Raw genomic sequence first — 22,811 nt, forward strand, 5'->3', positions numbered from 1 at the left:
ATTATGTTTATTACACATGGTGTGGGGGATCACAGGGAAAACAGTGTATCACAGAGATGGCTAACAGTGAATCTGTGGCATTTTACTACACTGATGGACAGTGACTGCATTGGGGTATGGGTGGCAACTTGATACATGGGTAAATGTAGTAACCACATTGTTTTTTCATGTGAAACCTTCATAAGAGTGTATATCAATAATAGCTTAATAAAAAATTTAAAAAAAGAAATATGCCAACTATTTAACTGATTGGTGGATAAATAACTGATTTTTTTTCTTTATATTTCTCAACATTTTCTAAATTTTCTATAATGAACACGTATTTCAAAATCAGAAAAATTTCATGCTTGCTATCAGCTATTTGAAAGTACTGAAACTTTAGTATATGTCCAAGTATATATTATACCCTAACAGGAATAAGCAAATAAGTAAAATAAAACCATATGAACAAACGTAGAATATCATATTCTAAAATATATTTAAAAACTGACAACATTTAAATATTTCTTCTGACAAGACAACAAAGAATGTTCTATTTTAAAATAAAGTGTTTTTCTTGAAATGATAAAACTACGTAAGAGAAAATGCTGGTTACTATTAATAGGATACACAAATTTTTAGTTAGGAAACTATAGCAATTCTCAACAATTATATCTTTTCATGTGTCTGTTGGCCATCTGAAGTTCTTCTCTGGAGAACTGTCTCTTCGTATACTCTGCCCATTTGTTAATAGGGTTATTTGCTTTTTGGGTGTTGAGGCATGTAAGTTCTTTACATATTATGGGTGTTACTTACCATCAGTGTAGTAAGATGCCACAGATTCAGTTGAGAACAAGCAAACAAAAAATCAACCCCACCTCCCAACAAAAAAAACTTTAGGCGCTTTTTAATCTAGCCAAATTGGTCCTTTTCATTTTCTTTTTTTGCATACAAAGCTATGCTTGTTTAGTTTCAAAAACTTCTGGAGGCCCTGACTGAAAAGATAATCTTCCAAACATTAATGCATATATTCTGTTGAATAAAAATAAAAACACTTCGGACCCAATCCCTTTCTCAAATACAAATAACTACTGTTGTAAATGTTTTCTATCTGAAGATTGACTTTTCTACTGTGTACAGGTAAGGATTGTTTGCAATTTCACTTTTACTATGTGAAAGCTGACCTTGGGCCAGTATGTTTCAGATTCCCAAATTAACTTTTAGCGCGTTTTATTTTTCCCTTCATACACTGTTCAGCTAAATGTCATAGGAACACATTCTTTCAAAAAATATCTATTAAAAATTTAATACATACTAATAGAGAGGCAGGAAAAATATGTATTAAAAAGTGGGCAGAGGCAGGAAGATACAATAAAAAATACTCCAAAAGGTAGAAAAAAAAAAAAAAAAAAAAAAAAAAGGAAAAGGAACAAATATGAGATCAGATAAGTGGAGAACAAAGAGTAAGGTACCGATTTAAAAACCGCCCCCCCTGCAAAATACCAGTAATTATGTTACATGTATATGAAATTCTCCAATTAAAAGGCAAAGATTGTCAATTTGGGGTACCACACACACACACAGTATATATATATCTTGCTTACATGAGAAAGATCTTTCAATGAAAGAACATGGAAAGGTGAGAAAAGACAAACCATGTGAAATCTAACTGAAAGAAAGCATATGTAGCTGTATATATAAAAGATAAAGTAGATTTAAAGGCAAGATGCATGGGTAGAGACAAATAGTGACATTTCAAAGGGATAAAGGATAAATCCACAGGGAAGATGCAGAAATTCAATATTTAATTCCACGACCAGAACATATATAAAATAAATTCCAGCAAACTAAACTTAGAAACAATTAAATCTCCATAATAATGGGACATTTAAAAATTACCTCTCGGTAAATTATATAGCAAGCAGATAAAAAATAACATCAGGGATTATAGATTATTGGAACACAATTTACAAAATGTCCTAATTAACACATATAGGTTCAACTGCAGAATATACATTGTTTCCAAGTAAACAGGGAATAACTATTAAAGTTAACCATAATCTGAACCACAACAAATCTCAAGGATTCAAGTCACTGTAAGTTTGTTCTCTGACTAGTGTGGTATTTAGAAACAACAAAAAGATCATTGAAAACCTCCAAATGTCTGGTTATTAAGCCAAACACCTCTAAATAATTCATTGGTTGAAAAAAAAATGACAATCACTTGAAATATCTGAATAACAACAACAAAAAAAATCAAAGCCTGTGGATGCAGATAAAGCCTTTCTTAGAAAGAAATGTATAGCCATAAATACATGTACTAGAAAAGAAGGTTGAAAATCCACTGATCTAAGGATCTATATCTCAAGAAGTTAGAAATAAAGACAAATTAAACCCAAAGTAATTAGGAAGAAAAAAAGAAATATAAAGCCAGAAATTAATACAATAGAAGACAGAAAAATCAACAAAAGAAAAGCTGTTTCTTTACAAATACTAATACCCACAGGAAGACTGATTATGAGCAAAACAGAGAAAGCACGAATTACTGAAAAATTGAAAGGCTTCACTACACATTCTATAGATGTTAAGAAGAGATAAGAATTTATTATGAAGAACTTTGTATCAATGAACTGGAATTTACCTAAAACGGATAAATTCCTTGAAAAACAAAAGTTACCAACACCAACATGAAAAGGCAAAAAATGGAATGTTTTATCTTTTAGAGAAATTTTAAGTGCAGTTTAAAAAGCTTTCATAAAACACATACACCCTCAAAACAAAACAAAACAAAACTACACACTCTAGGCCCAAATGACTTCACTTGTGAATTCTACAGGAATCAAAGGAAGATGTAACACCGATCTTAAAAATACTTTTCCAGAAACCCTGAAAGAAGGGACACTTTCAAACTTATTTTATGAAACCAGAACAACCTTGACTCCACAATTTCACCAGGTCATTAAAATGAAGGAAAATGAAAGGCTAACCTCTCTCATGAACACATAGTCTAAACAAAATGTTAGCTATTTGATTCCAGGGATACATAAGATGGATACTACATCATGACTATTGGGTTTATTATAGGAATACATGGTTATTTTCACTAAAAAAAAATTAATGTGGCTGGAATGTATATGTGATGGTGGGCACTGCAGCCACCACCCTGCACAATGATACAGAAACCATATATCAAGGGTAGCAAAACACAATAGATGTCATCTGGTTTCCAGCACTGTAGAGCTGTATTCTTAGTCCTACATTACTTATGCTTGAACTGTTACAAAGAGAACAGAATTTTTATCTTGTTTTAAAAAAAAGAATCAGTCCCTGTAATTCATCACATTAACAAAGTAAATAATTATTTCAATAAATGCAGGAAAGCATCTGTTAAAATTAAAAAACATTCATGAGAAAGTCCCTTCGGCAAACCATGTAGGAGGGAATTTCCTTATCAGATAAAAAGTACATGTTTAAAAAAGAAAAAAACGATGGCAAACATTATACTTAAAGAAATATCAAAAGCTTTCTCTGCTGAGATCAGGAATGAGACAAGCAAGTTAGCAATTGCCATTATTCAACATTGTAGTGGAGGTCCTAAACAGTGTAATATGATAAGAAAGGCAGAATTATTAGCAGAAAATTAATTAAACTAACACTACATTATTTACAGATAACATAACTGTATATGCATGATATCCAAAATACTTTCTAGATAAATTAATAGAAATAACAAGTGAATTTAGTAAGGTCATAGACACAAGGTCAATGTATAAAAATCAAATTGTGGCTCTATAAACTAGTAACAAACAATTAGAAGAGGAAAAAACCTTTAAAATACCATTCACAATAACATAAGAATACTGAAACCTAGAAATAAGTCTAAAAAATGTTGACTATTTACATAAAGACTTTACATAAAAATCTGCTCGACAACACCAAGACAAATGAAAGGAAACCTAAATAAATGACAGATACGTCACTGTATGGATATTAGAATACTCACTATTATAAGATACCAAATCTTCCCAAACTGATCTATTGATTTGAGATAATTTCAGTCAAAATCCCAGCAAAGGTTTGTTGTGAAAATTAATAAGCTGATTACAGAACTTAATTAAGAACAAAATAGAACAATTTAGGATTTGAAGTACCACATATTAAAGCTATTGTAATTAAGACAATATGCTCATGAAGCAAGGAGAGATGATGAACCTGTGGATACAATGAAGAAGGAAGAAACACATACATGTATATACTTGACTACATGATTCATGATAAAGTTACTATTGCCAATCAGTGGGAAAAGGGTGCTCTTCTCAATAATGGTGATGACCCTAAGTAGATATTCATTTAGGAAAAAGTAACTCTCTACCTCTGTTTCACATCATATGCAAAAATCAATTTCAGGACAATTACAGATTCCAGCTGTAATATAAAACAATAAAGGTTCTAAAAGACAATATAAAAGAGAATCTTAACAACTAGAGTTTGCAAAGATTATGGACACAAAAACTACTGATCTCAGATGAAATAATAAAAACATTAGACCACTATAATTAAGAACTTGGGCTCACCTGAAGTTACCACTAAGAGAGTTGTATTGAGCACCTCATTTTGAAGAAGTTTGTTACGCAGAAATAAATAAATGGCATCCAAAAAGCCAATAAGGGTATGAAAAACTGTCGAACATCAGTCGTCACAGAGGAATAGCAAATTGGTACTATGATGAAATACCATTACTCAACATGGCTAACACCTTGAAAAGGATTGATAATAACAACTGTTGACAAGGACTGGAATGCTCACACTTAGCTGGTGGCAGTGTAAACTGCTACTCTGAAAAAAAAATGGCTGTGTCTAAGAACCTGATACATACATATATTTCCATGACCTAGAAATTACACTTTTGGGTAATAACCAACAGAAATTAGTGATTATGTCCATTAAAAGACATGTTCTAGAATATTCATAAAACCTTTACTCACAATAGTCCCAAAGTGGAAGGCAACCCAAAAGTCCATCAACAGTAGAATGGATACATAATTATAGTATATTCACTCAATGAAATACTACATGACAATGAAGACAAAATGTTCTGCTACATATAACAGCATAGATGAAGCTTCCAAATGTAATGTTGAATGAAAGAAGCCAGACATAAATGAGTATCTGCTCCATGAGTCCATTGATGTAATGTTCAAAATGTGCAAAACAAAGGCACAGTAATGAAGACAGAAGAGTGGTAACTGCTATATGTAGATATTGGGGAGGGGAGAATTACCAGGAAGAAGCTGGAGGAAGGTTTCAAGAGGCTGTTACCAAGTGTGCTCACTCTGTGCAAGTTTTCCAAGCTGTACCCTTAGGATTTATGCACTTTTTTTAATGCATTTTAAGCAATTAAAAGGTTTACTTTAAAAAAAATGCCAATCCACACTGCTATCTTTCCTGGTTAAAGACAAACAACCATTTCAAAAGCTCATTTTTTCTCTCTCTTTTCTCTTTCACATTGGTAGGAGATATATGTATAGGTATGTATATACATACATACATGTTAGGCTAAACTATTAAGTGACTCCTGACCACCGTTCCCTATCTGTCCACTGTAAGCCATTCAAATACTTGGAAGCAATTTCTTCCAAGTGCAAAATGAAGTCGAGCTGTTTCTCTGCTTTTTTTTTTAATAGGAATACAGATGAAAATGAGAGCAGATGTAATGCAAAATGTCTGTCCTTAAAAAATGAACTACATTTCTATATAATGCATGACAAGTTAAGGGAATTATTTGAATACTCTTGCAAATATGCTACTGTTTCTTTCTGGTTTTCAGGTATTTAAATGAAGTCCCTAGTTTACAGGACCCTTAGGCTTTTGCTGTCAAGGAAGTGGGGTAAATATACAGAAGATTCTCTGTCACCCAAAATAAGGTCAAGGATGAAAATCCTCATGAACGAAATCATCTCAGATTAACTTCTTAAAAAAAAAAAAGTCCAAGGAGAGTATTTTGACTTTAACATTTCAAACTGTATTAACAAGTTCATGCAGTGGAACAAGAGAACGGATGCAGTGTTCTCAGTTTTCCTCATTGAGGGAGCTTGCAAAGTTCAGGTACTGTAGCTGGGAAGGGCATTTGTGTAATAAAACAACTTTGAAAGCCTGAAGTCTGCACTGGGCACATGTCTACCCACTCAGAATGTGGACAGGGTGGAGCTGATAGGCTAAGCCCAGGAAAGCCATTGCATGTGCCACATGTTCGCTCCATTACGATAAACCTCAGTATTATGGGTTAAAATTCACAACTGAGTATCTGTGACATTTAAAAGAAAAATTCTGAATTAAGTTGAAAAGTAGTATATTTTTAATTAGGCACAAAACAGTTTGTTTTCACAAAAGCAAAACCTGTGAACACATTAAGTCTTCTAAACTTTCAAGAGAAACAAAGTGGATTTCTGAATGTAAAAAGCTGTTTTCTTCCTATTTCTTCCCACTATGGACTGACAGAATATTACATACATATAAATAAAAGCTAGAAAAAGTGAATGAGAAGGATTTGAATTTGCTACAGAAAAGAAATATTTCTAAAAATTTAACAGGAATAAATGAGAAAAAAAGTTTAAAAAAACTTTCTGCTCCTGAAGGCAAAGAATAACCCCAACTTACTATTATAGAATGGACTACCACAAAAAGGGGAGTATTTGAATAAATTCTCTTATGAGCAAATTCCAGGCCATTCAGAAAGAGTTTAGATTATTTATGGAAAATACCTTTAACTTCCATTGCATATTTCTTCTGCAAAAGATAATAAGTGTGAAATACACATTTTGTTTTTACACTGTATACATTTTTAATACACTAGTATTTCATCTTAACATATTTACAGATAATCATTTGATTAACTTTGTGCTAATTTAATAGTCTTACATTTTTACACCTGAGAGCTTTTAAAAAACAGACATCATATTCTAACTTAGAATATAAAGCTGTACATTTTGTCTTTTCTCATAGCCTTTCATTCACCAAGCGGTGCTGCCAGGGAGGACTGGGAGAAAGCCCTAAACACGGGCCAAACATATCAAATCCCAGATTCATCTTTTTGACACTTAGGCCCCAAAGGCAACACAAGATCAGCCAAGAAATTTCCATTTTTTCCCTCTATTCTAATTTTTCTCTTTGTATATTCAAAAAGGAGGCCAAGAAAGATCAGTTATGAAACCACAGAAAAGAGAAATTACTCCAATGCTTAAATGCAAACAAGCATCAGAATCAGCCACCAGTTTACTGGCAATTGATACATGAAACATATTAAAACTTGAAATACCTAGGGAGTAAGTGGGGAACATTAGTCATCTGGAACTCTTCGAGAAAACAAAGGGCGAGGAATTAAAGCAAATTATGCGTAAATGAGTTATTGTATCCTATGTGACTTTAAAAGAATCTTGGGTTTACAAGTAAATACAATATAGTAATTCATTTACATCCAGAACTGGACTTAACAACTACCAGACAATCTAATTCACAAATGCTTATGTAATCTGTGTGTTACATATTTCATAAGCGCTGGTCATACAAAAACAAATAAAAGTTAAACGTTCCCTTTTAGGTGCCCACATATTAAGGCAACCAATGACAATAACTGGGGTACCAACATAAGAAGTGTTAAAATTATAACAATAATTTACATTCATGGAGCGCCTCTGATGGGCCGGCAGGCTCTATTCTAAGCTGACACTTGTCAGCACACATCAACATACTGAACACTCACATCTCCACAACAATCGGCTATCACCCCCATTACGCACACAGGGAGCTGAGGCACAGGAGCTTTGGTAACCCACGCAAGCTCACGCAGCTTAGAGGTCCTGGAGGAAGAGTCCAGGCTCATATCCTCACACTCCACAGCCTGACTGCTTAACCACTTCTGTACCCAGGAACTATGCAGTGTGTGTTGGGGAATTCGTCGTCAAAAAATAGGGATGGCTTCACAAAGTGTGTAAGACTTTGGAGTCCTCTTATGATGACTGTTTCCTGATAGACTGCTCCTTTGTTTCATTCATTAAATATTTATTGTGCCCTAGTTATTCTCAGTGGTATTACAGGTGTGAACAAAACAGACATTCCTGTTTCATCAGCCTCTGTGTTTAGCAGTGGGATGTGACAATAAACAACAAACAAGACAAAAATATAGAATAAGGGAGTAAAAAGTAAAAAAAGAAGCAAAGTAGGAACAGGAAGTATTTGGGGGTGAGTGAGGGTAGTTTAGACAAGGACTCACTGAGAAAGTCACATTTGAATAAAGACCTATAGGAGATGAGAGGTGATAATTTCTGCACTTATTAATACATTTCCTTATTTCGAGCTGTTTATTGCAGCCAAAAGCACACCAATTAATACTTAACCTACCTACAGGTTTGTTATGAGAATTAAATGAGAAAACAAGTACAAAGCAGTTAGTATAGCGCCTGCTTCGTAAGAAGAACTCAACAAATGCTATTATTATTAGCAGTAACAGAATTGCTAATGTTTTAATAAAGTCATGAAATCAGCCATATGAAGTATCACTTGTCCACTCACACTGCATGTCCCAATAACCATATAATATTCTGTCAGTTAGATGTGTAACAAATAAGTAAGTAATTCTGGAATCAGTCTCAAGTAAAATACTACTCACAACAAACTATCAGGACCTATCAAGAATTCAGGCTGTAGATGACGTAAGATTCCCAAACATGCAGGAAGCCGGGTGCTGGGATGTGAGCAGGGTGGCAGTGGCAGCAGCAGGTGTTGGGGGGTGGCTTGCCTATTGACAGACCTCACCTTCTGGCAGTTTCATGTCTATTTTTTGGCTGCAACATAAGTGTTTACTTTTCCTTCTATGAACATGTTTTTCCATAGCTCTGGGGTTTTAAAAGGTCAGCGGTGATAAAGGGCTTAGGAGGAGCTCTTGAATTTTTTTTTTTTTTTTTGCTGCTATTATGAATTTCTTTATAACAATGTTGATACATGAAGATAATCGAGAAATGCATGGAAAATCAATATTCCATGTCCAGAAGCAGCTTATCTCAGCAAAAATCCTCAGCTCTCTCCCTAATGATTTAAACATCCATTTTCACTCACTCCTGCACAAGTACATTCATAGGAGTTGAGTGTGAAGAACGGCAGCCCTTCTAGTAGGAAGCCACTTCCCTTCCCTACCTGGCATGTTGTGTGATCCTTTTTCTTTTTACACATGGGAAAGGATCTTATTGTTAACTGAAATTCCTCTTCTTTAGAAAAGTGAGGAACATTCAGGTTGTACAAGAGTTTCTAACCTAAAATTATTAAAAAACCTAAAACTCTTTGGGCCTAGCAGCCAGATGTAATATATTACTGTGTCAGGGTATTTCTATGTCCCACTTGGCTAAATCGTTTTCAAAAATATTTTCTTTCTAGCGAGAGATACAAAGTTCTATCTCTGTACCCCAAAACCACCAATTGCCTTGGAGAGTCATCAACAATGGTTTTATCTGTTCTTCCTACACTGCTCGTAGAAAATGTACCTAAGAGTCTGAAAACAAAACCACACTTGCTCCCAATTCCTTTTTCTTTCTTTGATTTGGCAAAAGCTGCCTTCACTGCATTTTCTGTTTCCAAGGAACACAAAATTGGCCTATGAGTTTGAACCCAGCGTCTTTTCAGTCTTTCTGACAGCACTATGCTCAGTAAACTAAATGGTAAGAAGTTAGGCATTCTTCACGTTTGCATTTGTTATGTTTTTCCTTTCAAATGAATGAGTTAGCAGGGAGTGGTCCAGTAGCAGACACATAAAAAGGTTATGTGATTAGCATAGCTGTTAACAACAGGACTTGATTCTCTGAATACTGGGACTCAGAGTTTGGGCTAGACATTACAGGAAGTTCCCTTCCTGCCCTACAGCCCTCAAATTTTGAATTAATGTTGGAATTGTTTTGAAAGCAGGAGACGAAGCTTCTGAGCCCATGCTCCATCATGGTATTATTTTGAAAAGTGAGAAATAGACTATAATATTCAAGAGAGGGAAACATAGGAGTAGAATATAAAGGCTTTGATTTTTTTTCTTTCTGATGAAAAATTGGTAAATTCCAGAATTGTCTGACTTTAAAAACAGATGTTATTTCTAAGAGCGGTTGTAGGTTCACAGTATAATCTTGCATATTCCCTCTGATCCCTCACCACCACCACCCCCCGTCCCCGTGCCCTCCCCCCAGGTATCAACATCCCGGAACCAGAATGGTGTATTTGTTACACCACTGACATATAAATGAACATTCACTGACATGTCATTTTCAATCAAAGTCCATCATTTACATTAGGGTTTTTTCCTGGTGTTGAACTCTCTGATTTTTTATTCCCCTGTCTGGGCAACAGAATTCATATCAGCAATAGAAAAAGGGCCCTCCACAGACAATCTCACACCCTCTTGTCTATTTATTGACAGACTATTATCATTTAGGCAATTGATGATCATTTTGTGAAAGAAAGGCACTTAAAATGGCTTCATCTGTTACTCAGACACAAAGTTTTAATATCTTCCATAAACCCACATCACAGAGGCACGATGGTTGACCTGACCCTACTTAGTATTGCACCAGCCTCCCACTCTTCGCTCTGGCCCTCAGATCCTCCTTATTCCCCTTAAGGTTGATCACTTTCTAGCATATTATGTAGCTTACTTATCAGTTTATTGCCTCCAAGAAAGTGAGGATCGTTTTTTGTTCAGCACCATAGCCCCGTTCCGAGGACAGTGGCTGGCACATAGTATATACTTAAGTATTTGTCAATGAATGAATGCATGAGAGAGGTTTCTAAAAGACAGGGCTTTAGGAACTGATTCTGTTCATGGTTTGGAGGCCTACTTAGCCATGACTAACCAGTTCTGGAAGCAGGTGGAGCTCCATCTATGCTACTGGGACCATTCAAAGTCCCTGCTAGACCAGTGTGGTCATTCTATCCTGTGAACAGGCTGGGAAGTACAGTGAGGTCTAGAGATGTCTGAGGACCCCAACACCACTGTTGTCACACCAACTGCCACTCAGTGGGAGTGACCACTGGGAGGGCACAGCTGCTCCTGGCCGAGAGTGACATGCAAAGAGGCATGTGCCTGCAGTGATGGGAAGTCAGAGACCAGGAGGCAATTCTCCATAGGGCTCAGGGGACAGACACGGTGACACTCAGGAACCCCACTGTCACCAGGTTCCCTGTTCTCCCGCTCACGCATTCAGATGATGAAGAAACCATACCCTGAGTGAGCTGGTAAATGGGATGATAAGTATTTTTCATATGAATTAAAATTCCACAATAAAAAATGGGCAGAAGAATTGTGATTTTTCTTCTGAACAAATGGATAAAATAAGTTGGGATATATAGCAGTGAGCTGAGTGAAAGAAGTGAAAGGTTTCCTTTTTTTTTCTACACAAGAGAAAAGCTCTGGCTAGAAGGTACAGAGCAGGTGGCAGGAGGAGACGAAGCCCAACTCGGAGAAGAAAGGAAAGGACAGAGGAAGACAGTGTTATGTCTGCTCAACAGGAGAGTAATTTCAATAACCTCTTTCTTTTCATAAGATCAGTGTATTCCTCCCAGTACAACCATCAGTTTCAGATGAACCTGGCTGCTGGGTCCTCCACTTGAGTCCACCGTGGTACGAGTGAGAAGACAGGAATTCTGGTGCACTACTTTTTACACCAAAGAATTTGGGTGTGATCACAGGCCCAGAACAGCAGTTTACTTTGCAATTTACTTCCTTAAAACATAGTTTGGTTTTGATAACCCAGATTCTCAGAGTTGGATTGAAATTACGATTATGCAAATCTTCTCAGTTTACTTTAAAAAGGCTCAGATGAAAGACTCCTTGATTTATCAAACTATAATAACTCATCAAGCATTAATCTTCTGAATACAACCCTAAGTGCTGTATCCCTGAAAACATACAGAGGTTGAAAATAGGAAGCCAACAATGTTGTCTTAATGTCCCACAACTTAATTAGCTTGTAGGCGTCAGTAATGACAGGAAACAAAAGATACTGGCTTAGAGCTAAGGACACTAGAGGAGTAGTTCTGGAAAAACTCTGACAATGGTACAGGGAAAAATCAAGCAAGACATTTTTATAAACCAAATGATAGAGATGATCTATATGAAGCATAATCAACACTGGGAGTCTGGAGTCACATCAGGAATGTTGACAGAGTTTTCCTTTAGGTCCCCCATGTGCATGTAAAATTATCTCCTCTTGCACATTTCTGCTCATTAATTCAGTACCAGTGGTGGAATCTTTGCATATTTTTACCATTCTAACCTTAGGTTATCCTATTTATAATTGCCAGCAACCTCTGAGCTGTGATTACCAATAGGAGTCACTGTGAGGCATGACTTCAAGGCCTTAAATTAGGAGGACCTCTTAGTAGCTCAGAGTCTTTGCCTGTTTAAATAGAAAGCAACCTCCTCTCTGCTTCAGCATGCGATGACTAAGGGACCTCCTGTGGCTCATCTTACCTTCACACATGCGGCCGTCTGCAGAGATCGAGAAGCCCTGCTCACAGACACAGTGAAAAGAACCGTCTGTGTTGAGACATTCTCCATGGGGACCACAGAGTCCAGGCCGTTCACATTCATTAATATCTGGAATTGAGAACCCCCAATACTTGAAAAAAAAATACATTTTGTTGTACATATATACAATAAGCAACATCTAATTAAAAAATGGCCAGACACTTACGTTGCAGCACACCACCATCACTGGTCCATACACGAGACCACGAGACAGCGTGGGGTGTCAGGAGAGAGAAACTATTTAGAGTGAATCATATGGAATGACCTATGTTCAACCATTTGCAACCTACAAAAAGTAATTTCATAGGTTCAGCCTGAAGGTACCATTTTTAAAAACATGTTGGAGGCTTGAGGAACATTCCCAAAGAATAAACGACTGCTCTGTGAAGTCGTCACCAGTGAGAATGCTGTGCTCTCCCTGTCCTCTCCCACCGCCACACACACTGTCTTGGCCTGCAGCCCTTGTCACATCCATGCCTGTCCAGCCCCAGAATGTGAACTTCCTCAAGGCAAAGCTGGACCTGTCTTATATACGGTGTTTGGCTCATAAATGGCACTTCACACATGTGTGCTGAATATATAGATGACATAGACTTCAATCTATATTTTGTTGAAAATAGACAAAAAATAAAAAAATACAAAAAAAGGCCTTTTACACCAGGGACATTTTTATTGTTTGCCCTGCTTTGTAATGATGAAATTAGTGAATGAGGGTCAAATGCTTAGTGCAGTGCCAGCTAAGGGTCAACAAGTGGTACAACTGTGACTAAGATTCGTGAACAAATGCTGTAAACTGGTGTTGACACCGCACACTCTACCTGTCCTCAATGAAGAGTGATTATGTTCCCCACAGCCAGTCACGATGCCCTCCTAAGCACTGATGCTGCACAAAGTGCTTCATGTAAGTGAAAGGTTCTTTCAAACCAGTCCTGATTATGTTGGCTAACAGTGCCCAGGATGTTAATATAAGGAACCCCAGAGAACGGTCCACCTATATACTTTGGTACTGACACATGCAACTGCTTCTTTTCCCTGCATTTTAGTTGTTTTACTCCTCATGCCCCTCATTATACTGATGACTCCTTGAAGAGATTTGCATATTTTAACTGAGACCCCCCACTGCCAGGACAGTGCGTGAATGGTGTATTATGAACATAGGCCCACCAAAAAATTTCAGTTATGTTCACTGTCTACGAACTGAAGACAGTGATTGATTGGTTAAGGTTCTTTTAGTTAACCAGGATTGTAAAAACTGTCAGAGGTTCTCCATACCACCTGGCAAGTAGCCCTACTAAGGTCATCTTCCTAACTTCCTGAGTCTCCCAGGCCCTCCTTTATCTCTTCCTAAAGAGATCCTCAATACATCCTCTTAGAAGTCCATCTGTAATTCAATTAAAAACATTTGCTGAATGTATCCTATGAGAAGGTTGAGCAGGAAGGAGCCCTTGCTGTTATAAAGAAAACAGCATAATAGGGCAGGTAGGAACCAACACGAATAACTGCGAAGCTTAACGGGAGCATGGAAAAGGTAATGTTATGAACCCTTCCTAGTGACTCTAGAACATGCTTAGCCACCCACTGTGTATTCTCCTCCTCCATGAAGAACCCCTTCCTCTGCACCCTGCATCTCCCGGGGCTCTGCTTTTTGCCCTGTTGATCTCATTGTGCAGCAGGATTTCTGGCAATGTCACTGATTTATTCCTCTCTCTCTATGAATCTGAACCCTTTACGCTCCCATCTGCCATGGAATTCAGACTAGCTGGCCTAGCCATTGCAAAATCAAAATAAGAAACCAAGCAGAAATTACTCAGATTTTCTGAACAATCCTCCCATTCTTATTATTGTCACTAATTTAAAAATATTTCAAGGAAGAGCAATGAATCATTTTCTACTTGACTATTTCTCAAAATGATTTCACTCTGTGAAAGACTTCAGTTCTGTTACAAAATCTCACATATCTTCTAATGTTTGCTCTCTATCTACTTATAATACCTTAAATTGGTACTCTTTTTGGAATCTAGCCATCTCTTAAGAAAAAAGTTCCATTCTTTCTCTCCAACCTGCTGCTTAGAGTTACCCCTACTTGGGCAGCAAAGTACCATCAAGTTCACTGGCCTGGGGATCAACCCAAGGCCCATCTCCATCTTTCAGAGCCTTAGAGGTTCTCTGAGACCTCTTTCTTATTTTATCCTATGCCTCAATGCTGCCCTTTAAAAGCTGCCAGCTTTGCAACTTTGCATAGGGAATAATGTGCATATAGTTCTTGCTTTAAGAGAAGTCACTGATTAACAAATAACTGTCTAAAAACTTTGATGACAGGAACTGAAGACGAATTCCCAGACTTTTTTCCAGGAAACCATGAAGAAAGAACAACATGAATATCTGAACCTAGAGAGACATATGCATTCAATTTGGGTTGTATTTACTGAGGCATTTCTAAACTATGCTGCTAGTAACTCAGCTGAAAGCCAGACTATATTTAAGCTGAGTTTATTTCATGGATCCAAAACTCCACAGAAATTCACAATCTGGCATGTGTAAGTCGAAACGTGAAACTGAAGTGTGTTCTGAATCTCAAACGTGTGCTGCCACATTCCGAAAGAGCCTATTACCATGGAATTTCCATGCTCTCTGCATATCATCATTAATTTTGCTGGGGGAAGAAACTCTTTACACATCCAGTTGAAAATGCCTTACTCCATTTGGAACTACCTTAGATTATTTGGTAAAGTTTAAAATTTATACCTATCACACACTGTTATTCAAATATGTCCCATGGTTATTGTACCAATTCCACTTAGAGCATTAAAACTAACTCTGAAATCTATGCCCACACCCAGAATGCTGACGTGATCATGGGATTAGACAGAAATAGGCTATTAACTGCAGGCAGAGAGGCAGATCAGAGGCTGTAACCAGTGACAGCAGAAAGAGGAGATTCAAAACAAGATGAGTGCACATGCCATGATAAACAGCCTCGAACCGAAGGAGGGTAACCCATCAGATTCATAGATAATATTCTCTAAATGGCATGAAAAACTGCTTCACGAATGTTTTTCATTTGTTTGAATTTAAATTTTTCAAGAAGACATGTTAATCTGTTCTGGAAAATAGGAATCACAAACGTCACAGAGAATGAAGTCAATTTAATAATGACTTAGAGTCAATAAAACATCATGTTTGGAACAGTCACATATTTTAGTTGATATCAAGTCACAAAGACAAATTTAATGTACTGAGAGAAAACAGGGCAATTAATCAATCAGACGATTAAGTTACTTTCTTGTGATTTACCTCTAGAAGTTTGTGAAATTTGCAGTATGAAACCACAGTCCATTTGCACAAGACTTGATTTTGCCCCCCTTTGGTCAAAAAACTGACAAGTGAGGAATTAGAAAATATTGCTTTTAGGCCCAATGTCTGAAATAAAAATGGGAGTCAGGTGTTTTACAGGGACATCTTTTGGTATTTTTCTATAAATCAAGATTAATTTTGTTAAGATGTAAGAGTCCCAAGGTGGAAATATCACATAAATTTAAAATTTAAATGTTCCTTCTCCACTGCATGAAATCCAAGCACATTTAATTTCAGCACTAGAAATACTAAAAAATTTTAATTCACCTTTTTGTGTCATGATGAATAATGAACGTAATATCAAATAAGGTACACTGTAGTATATTTAAATCTTGAGATCAAAAAAGGACAGGAAAATATCAGCTATGGGACAAAATGAAATATGCCCAGGAAGGACATAAAAAAGCTACAAGTAATTTAGAATCAAGGACCAGGGTCGGCCCATGGAAGGAACAGCAAAGTACACGTGGATCTCAGTTACCACAGAAGCATGCAAAGCTAAGACACAGTTCTAACACATGAGTTTCTGATAACATGGTGTCGTGCAAGGTGAGAACTTCCTGTACATGATGCAGACCCAAGAACTGTGCCATACAAATTGGCATAGTTCACTTATAAATAAGGGGTAAAACCAGACTGTATCAGGAAGCCTCACAGAACTGCGGAACTATGTACAGTATGACTTAAAAAACCCAGAGAGTAGTACCTTGACATTCTTTATTGTCATTTAGCTGGAATCCATCCGGACAAGTACAGTCATACGACCCTTCAGTATTAATGCAGTCTCCTCCCTGGCAAACACTATTGTCCTCCAAGCATTCGTTGATATCTATAAGCCAATTAAAAAAACGTAAAAGATGAAATAAACTATAGTAGGACAACTAAACATTTTTCTTATCTTTACACATCGAGAGCATTAATCAACACAATTTTACATTTTTTATATCACATGATTTTAAATGAATGCTAGCTTTTTAAGTTCAAGAGTTTTTAAAAAGGAAACATTTTGAAAGGACATGACCAATATAAAAGCTAAACTTTTTTAATCAAATGAAATTAACTGGGAGAGGAAAAGTCAAAATTCCGTAACAAACAATAATTTACTTGGTTATGTTCTTGGTGAAGATACATAATAAAAATATTTTTTAAATACACATTAAGGATATCTTGAGCATCCATTTACACAAGAGACTGCCTCGCGCATTATAGGAAAAATTTAAAAGTATTTGCCATAATCTCTGCCCCTAAATAGAAGTGATTACTCAAAAAACCCAAATTATATTGGTGAAAATAAACACAGAAAATATTAAATTGCTTTATAAATCCAAAACAATTTAACATAAGAATTGTCAAAAAATATAATTATAATTCAAAAGAACCAAGCCAAGTTCAGGCATCACATCTATTTAGAGAAGAGAGATCAGAAAGGTCAAAGGTGTCTTCATGGAACAGAAGAAATCTGCTTGCAGTCTTGAGGGTGGGGTAGAAAGTGGAGGAGGGGGAAGAAGAGAGGCTTTTTAACAGGAAAAGAATTCAGCAAGATCAAAAACCTGGAAGTCACTTACGCAGCAGCTGTCACAAACAGGTTTGATGTTGCTTGGAGTTTTCTAATGTGTATATTTATAGCATATGTGCAACTAAAAATGGTTTATGTAACCAATAATGAATTTTGACTGTGAGCACGTGAGACAATTAATGACCCCCCTCACTGCAGGAATGCTTTGTGAGGGCTGTTTATCACCACATTTACTCCTAGTCAGAGCTCATTATTCCAAACAGACTCCATGAGTCCTTCTTCTGTTGTCTGTGCAAGATTTAAATTATTAGCACTGAAGAAAGCTAAGGGACAAAACCTTCTTTGTTTTCTGAGAATTTGGCATATAATATGCAGATAATTATGACTGCTGCTAAAATGTATGAGAAGTTCCAAAGAAGCGAATATAGACATGGCTGTAGTCTCTCTACTCTTCCTTGCTGTCTGGTTCAAAACATGAGCACACTGAATAAAATTTTCCTCATAGAACCCAATCAACTAACTGGCTTCTGTGCCACTCATGGGGCAAATAAAAAAGAAATAAGAAATCTTATGACTTCATTCATCAAAATAAAAACAAATCCTGATGATGTTCACCTGGATTTAAAGTGTTTCGGAATACTGATCCTAAAACCTAAAAGAGAGCTGATGTCACTTTGTCACAACGAGGTTTTTGCCAACCTCATCAAAGTATGATTTACATCCAATAAAGGCATATTCAGTTTAGTGAGTTTTGACAAATGTAGACACATTGTTGTGACTGCCATCACAATCAAGGTATAGGCATTTCTGTATCAACTTGTATCTGCTGGGATCCACTGTTGGATTCTGAAGTCATTGCAAATGCAATCATTTTTTAAGGAATTGATATATCTGTAAGAACGTCATTCTGTAGTGACAAAGCTTGGTCAGTTTTCCTTTGACTCTCCAATCTGACCTTAAAATCTCCATTCCCATTAACCTAATGCCTTGGGTACAAAAATGGTCATGAAAGAGACACAAAGGGAACCGTTATACATGATTACAACAGCTAATAACATGGAGGAATAAGTGTCTCCTACCAAGTCTGAAGATGCCAATAGATGTTTTATTCACCAGTTAAATGACCCTTACTATATCAAAAATTTCAAGAGTAGAACAGTAGTTGAGAATAGGCTTTTAGATATCAATTTTGTGAAACTAATTCTTAGGTCCCAACTCTTTTCTAATTTCATGATTTTGAATAGTGATTGTGCCAAATGAGGACAGACTCTAGTCTATCATTTATGAATCTTTGCCATAAAACATGTACTAAATTAAAAAATTGGACTAACCATTACCAAAAAAAAAGGATTGGCGATTCTATCACCCCAAAAAACCTCCATGTGCCCCTCTGCTGTTTGGCTTCTGCTTAACACAGTGTTTCCAAGATCGCCCCAAGTTGTGTCAATAGTTCACTCCCCTTTATTGCCAAATAGTATTTATTGTATGAATACCACAGTTTACCCATTCACTCATTGATGAGTATTTGGCCTATTTATAGTCTGACTATTAACATTTTGATAAGTATTTATGTGTAAGTCTTTGTGTGAACATATGCTTTCATTTTCCTTAAATAAATTCCTAGGAGTAGAATGGCAGGGTCACATAGGAAGGTTAACTTTTGAAGAAACTGTTTTCTGAAGTGGCTGTTCCAGGTTACATTCCTATAGGCAGGGTCTGAGAGTCACACATTTATTCTCATAGCTCCATAGCCATTCTAGTGGGTGTTGAGTAGGAGACAGGTTTTTAGTTCTACCATTCTTTCCTTGCTGTGTAGGAAACTGAGATAATGAAGAAAAGGCACATTTGTTCATTAGTATTATGTGAAAAATCTCAATTCAAAAAAGGTCAGGGAGAATCCTGAGAATATGAATTTCAGCAACAAGAAATACTCCATCACCAAGATGTTTGCCTCAGCCTCACGGAAGCACATCAGCTTTGTCCACACTACTTGAAAATAATTTGATTTTCCTGCATTTTCCAAAATGTAAGAGAAATAGTGTATGGAGGAAAAAGAAGCATTATTGTGTTTATAAACAGTTGTATAGATTTTAAAACTCAATGCATATTAAGAATCTGGTTTCATTTAAAACACTTTTTTGCAAGACCACTGTTTTCAAAATCAAAATAAGAAAAAACAGAGTTTTGAAGTAGGTTGAACATTAAGGGAGCTCAACATGGGATATTGTTTCACACCACCCCTCAGGTGGTGTGAACAACAGATTCCTTCTAGGAGTTGGGCAACAGACTTTAAGGAAACCAACAGTCAGTCTTGGTCACCCCTCCCTCGACATTTGTCAAAGTCACCGATGACCTTCGCCTTGCTGAATCCCATGGCCCCTGTCTGGCCCTCATCTTACCTAGCAGCAGTGTTTGATGCAGTTCATCACTCCTTCCCCTTTGAAATAGTTTCTTCTCTTGGATTCTGGTTTTCCTCCTTCCTCTCTTGCCACTTTTTCTCAATTCCCTTTGCTTTTTCCTACCCATCTCCTCACTTTGAAGGGAGGGGCCAGGACTCCAACTTTGGACCTCTTCTAGTCATAATCACTCCCTTGGTGATTTCTTCCAGTTTCATGGCTTGAGACACTGTCTGCATACTGCTGACTCCCAGTCCAGAACTCACCCCTGAGTTCCAAATGCACAGGTCCAACTATGCTGTCAGATATTTCCATTTAGATACTCATAACAGCACTGCAAACTTAAAGTGCCCAAGCCGAGTTCCTAATCTCTACCAAAAAGCCTGCTCTTCAGCGCCTTTGCATCTGTTATTCCTTTGAACGGAATGTTCTTCCCATAAATAATCAAATGTCATCATCTCAGCCTCTGCTTGCCTCTTTAACATTACTACCCTCTGCATTTGTCTCCATTACGTTTATTGCCATTTAGCAAACTATGTATTTTACTCCTTTTTTTCATGTTGACTGTTACTCCCTCACTGGCGTATGATCTCTCTGAGAGCAGGAGTTTTTGTTTGGTTTATTGCCCTACATCCTATGCCTAGAACAGTGCCTGGCATGCACATGGCACTCAAATATTTGTTGGTGAATGCACACATGAATAAATGAATGATTCTGACCTGGAAGGAAATGTCAGAAGTAAAAAAAATATTAGCACTTCTTCCCACCTTTTTTTGATTTGGTACATAAATAAACAACCAAGAGAGAAGGGCTGCAGGCAAACAGAGTAAATCAGAAATCTTCTCATGTTTTGCAAGGGACTAGCATAGAGCAAGTACACAAGGGGCTGGGCTGGGGAAAGTGCTAAGGTAGGCATGGAAGTAGAGACTGTGCCTAGAAGGGGAGCAAGTCAGAGGCAGAGGCTTTGAAGCTGAGATGCCAAGACCTCTAACCAGGACAACTGAAGCCACCCATCATCAAAGACCAGATGGCTACGGATGCAGTAAGTAACACATCAGAAATCAGCACAATATTTGGGATCCTGTCTCTAAGAGAAAGCCAGCAGGATTGCAGGTCTTTGCCACCGCTCTTACAGCAGTGGGAGGCCTACGACTTGGTTGATTACAGTAAAAACCACTGGGAGGGTGGAAAACAGTACTAGTTGGGAATTAGCAGGCTGAAGTGCTAATGCGGTTTCAAAGGGAGCTCTGAATTAGTTGAACAGACTCCAGTCCTATTTATAATAGAACACTAGGGAAATCAGCTCTTACTTTAGAAGAAAAGGGTCTGATTACTCCACAAGAGGCTTTCTTATGGAAGATATATATTAATAATGACAAGCAAGTTGGCTAAAAAGTTTTTGTTTGCCTTTTCATGCAATGGATGTTTTTAGAATAAAAATCATGGACTTCTGATGAGACGATTACACATTAAAACCACCACAATAGGGGAAAATGCCCTCTGATGAGGACTAGTCAATGGCCTGGTTACCCTCTTGGGTGGGCCAGGAATTAGGGCAGAAAACACAGTTGTGGCCAGGACTTACCACGTGCCTCAGCACCTACTTAGTTCTAGAATAGGTTCCACCATGAGTAGCTCCTAGCAACCTGACAGCCTCTCTCACCTTGGAATGCCACCAGCTTGAATCATTAACATTCACCATAAGTCAGAGTTCCCCATACACGGTTTTTCACATCAGTCAAATCGCATTACTTTGACTTACTCACATTTGACCATTTGCCTCTTTTTCAATAGGTAAGTTAATTACAACTTTTCACTAGTGTTATTAGCCTTTTGAAGAACATTATTACCTTAGGATAAAAACCCTAGGAGATGGTTTAAGGCCTCTGAAATTGCCCCAATTGCCCTCCAGAAGGGTCGTGACTGCTTGTGCCAAGTGCTCTGGTCAGCAAAGCAAGACGCTATAACATGCAACAGATCTTTGCTAACCAGCTGAGACAGACAAGGGAAAACGTATCTGGGGCCATGGACACATGTGCCGTGAAACCACTCATCAAGGAGGTGGGATTCAGACCTCTACTCAGAGACTGACTCTCCACATGAGGCACTACCTGGCCACATTCACATTTCTTGTTTCACAGCTGACAAGGTCTGAACATTGCAAATCAGCAGATGGTTTGGAAAAAACTGTGCCTTGGGTGGACACTGAACACACAGAAATCACAAGCGACAGGCTGGTGACAGGCTGGTCTAGAAGCCCTGACCATTTCACAGGGGTTCCAGGCCACAGCAGTGAACGTGGTTAGAGACTACACAGTGCGGGGTACCTAGGATACCTTTGAGATACATTTTATGCACAAATCTCCCAACTGAATTACATTTTCAGTTATCTGGAAAAGAACTTGTGTTTACTTATTTGGAACACTTGGACACTGGTTCTGCAGAACAAAGTGCTATCGATCAGAACTACACACCCAGAATAAACCACTGACAGCTGAGAAAAATTGAGCTGATTTTTTACACAGAACGCTTCTAAAAAACAGCTCCAAGCAGTACAAGGGAAACCTGGATTCTACTCGTTTCTTTGCATATGTGTGTGACCATGGGGAAAATTTTTGCAGGGACCTAAAATTCTTAACTATGAAATAGAAAGGTTGGGTTCGAGGACAGATGCTGGGATAGTATCCATATTTCCCTCTGATATGGGCATTTTATGATTCTGAAATTAAGAGCAATTCTTACCTTCACAGTGGTCCCCAAGGGCTGACGCTCTGTGGCCCTGGTCACAGACACAGCGGAAGGAGCCCTCGGTGTTCCTGCACTGCCCATGACTGCAGAGATGGTGGTGCTGGCATTCATCAATATCTATGAACATAGAAAAAGACTGGAGAAGCAGTGCTTTCAAAATATTTTTAATCATTCAGGCAAAGAAGGTCTATAAACTATCTGGTTTATAGTCTGTTTAGATTTTTCATTATGTGAATTAAACTGACCTCTAGGACCATGT

At 37.4% G+C, this 22,811-nt stretch overlaps 1 protein-coding gene across 8 annotated transcripts in view; it reads right to left on the reverse strand.

Annotated features, from left to right (window-relative positions):
* LTBP1 (latent transforming growth factor beta binding protein 1) overlaps positions 1 to 22,811 on the reverse strand; it is a 375,947-nt gene that overhangs the window by 60,516 nt on the left and 292,620 nt on the right. For all 8 annotated transcript variants that reach the window (XM_073214445.1, XM_073214444.1, XM_073214443.1 and 5 more), the window contains 3 exons: positions 22,547 to 22,669; positions 16,599 to 16,721; positions 12,482 to 12,607 (listed from right to left, as the gene is read on the reverse strand). In XM_073214445.1, coding sequence (XP_073070546.1) covers positions 12,482 to 12,607; positions 16,599 to 16,721; positions 22,547 to 22,669 — 372 coding nt within the window. The remainder of the gene's footprint in view (positions 1 to 12,481; positions 12,608 to 16,598; positions 16,722 to 22,546; positions 22,670 to 22,811) is intronic.

The sequence above is a fragment of the Manis javanica genome, chromosome 1 (assembly GCF_040802235.1).
Source record: "Manis javanica isolate MJ-LG chromosome 1, MJ_LKY, whole genome shotgun sequence".
Lineage (NCBI taxonomy): Eukaryota > Metazoa > Chordata > Mammalia > Pholidota > Manidae > Manis > Manis javanica.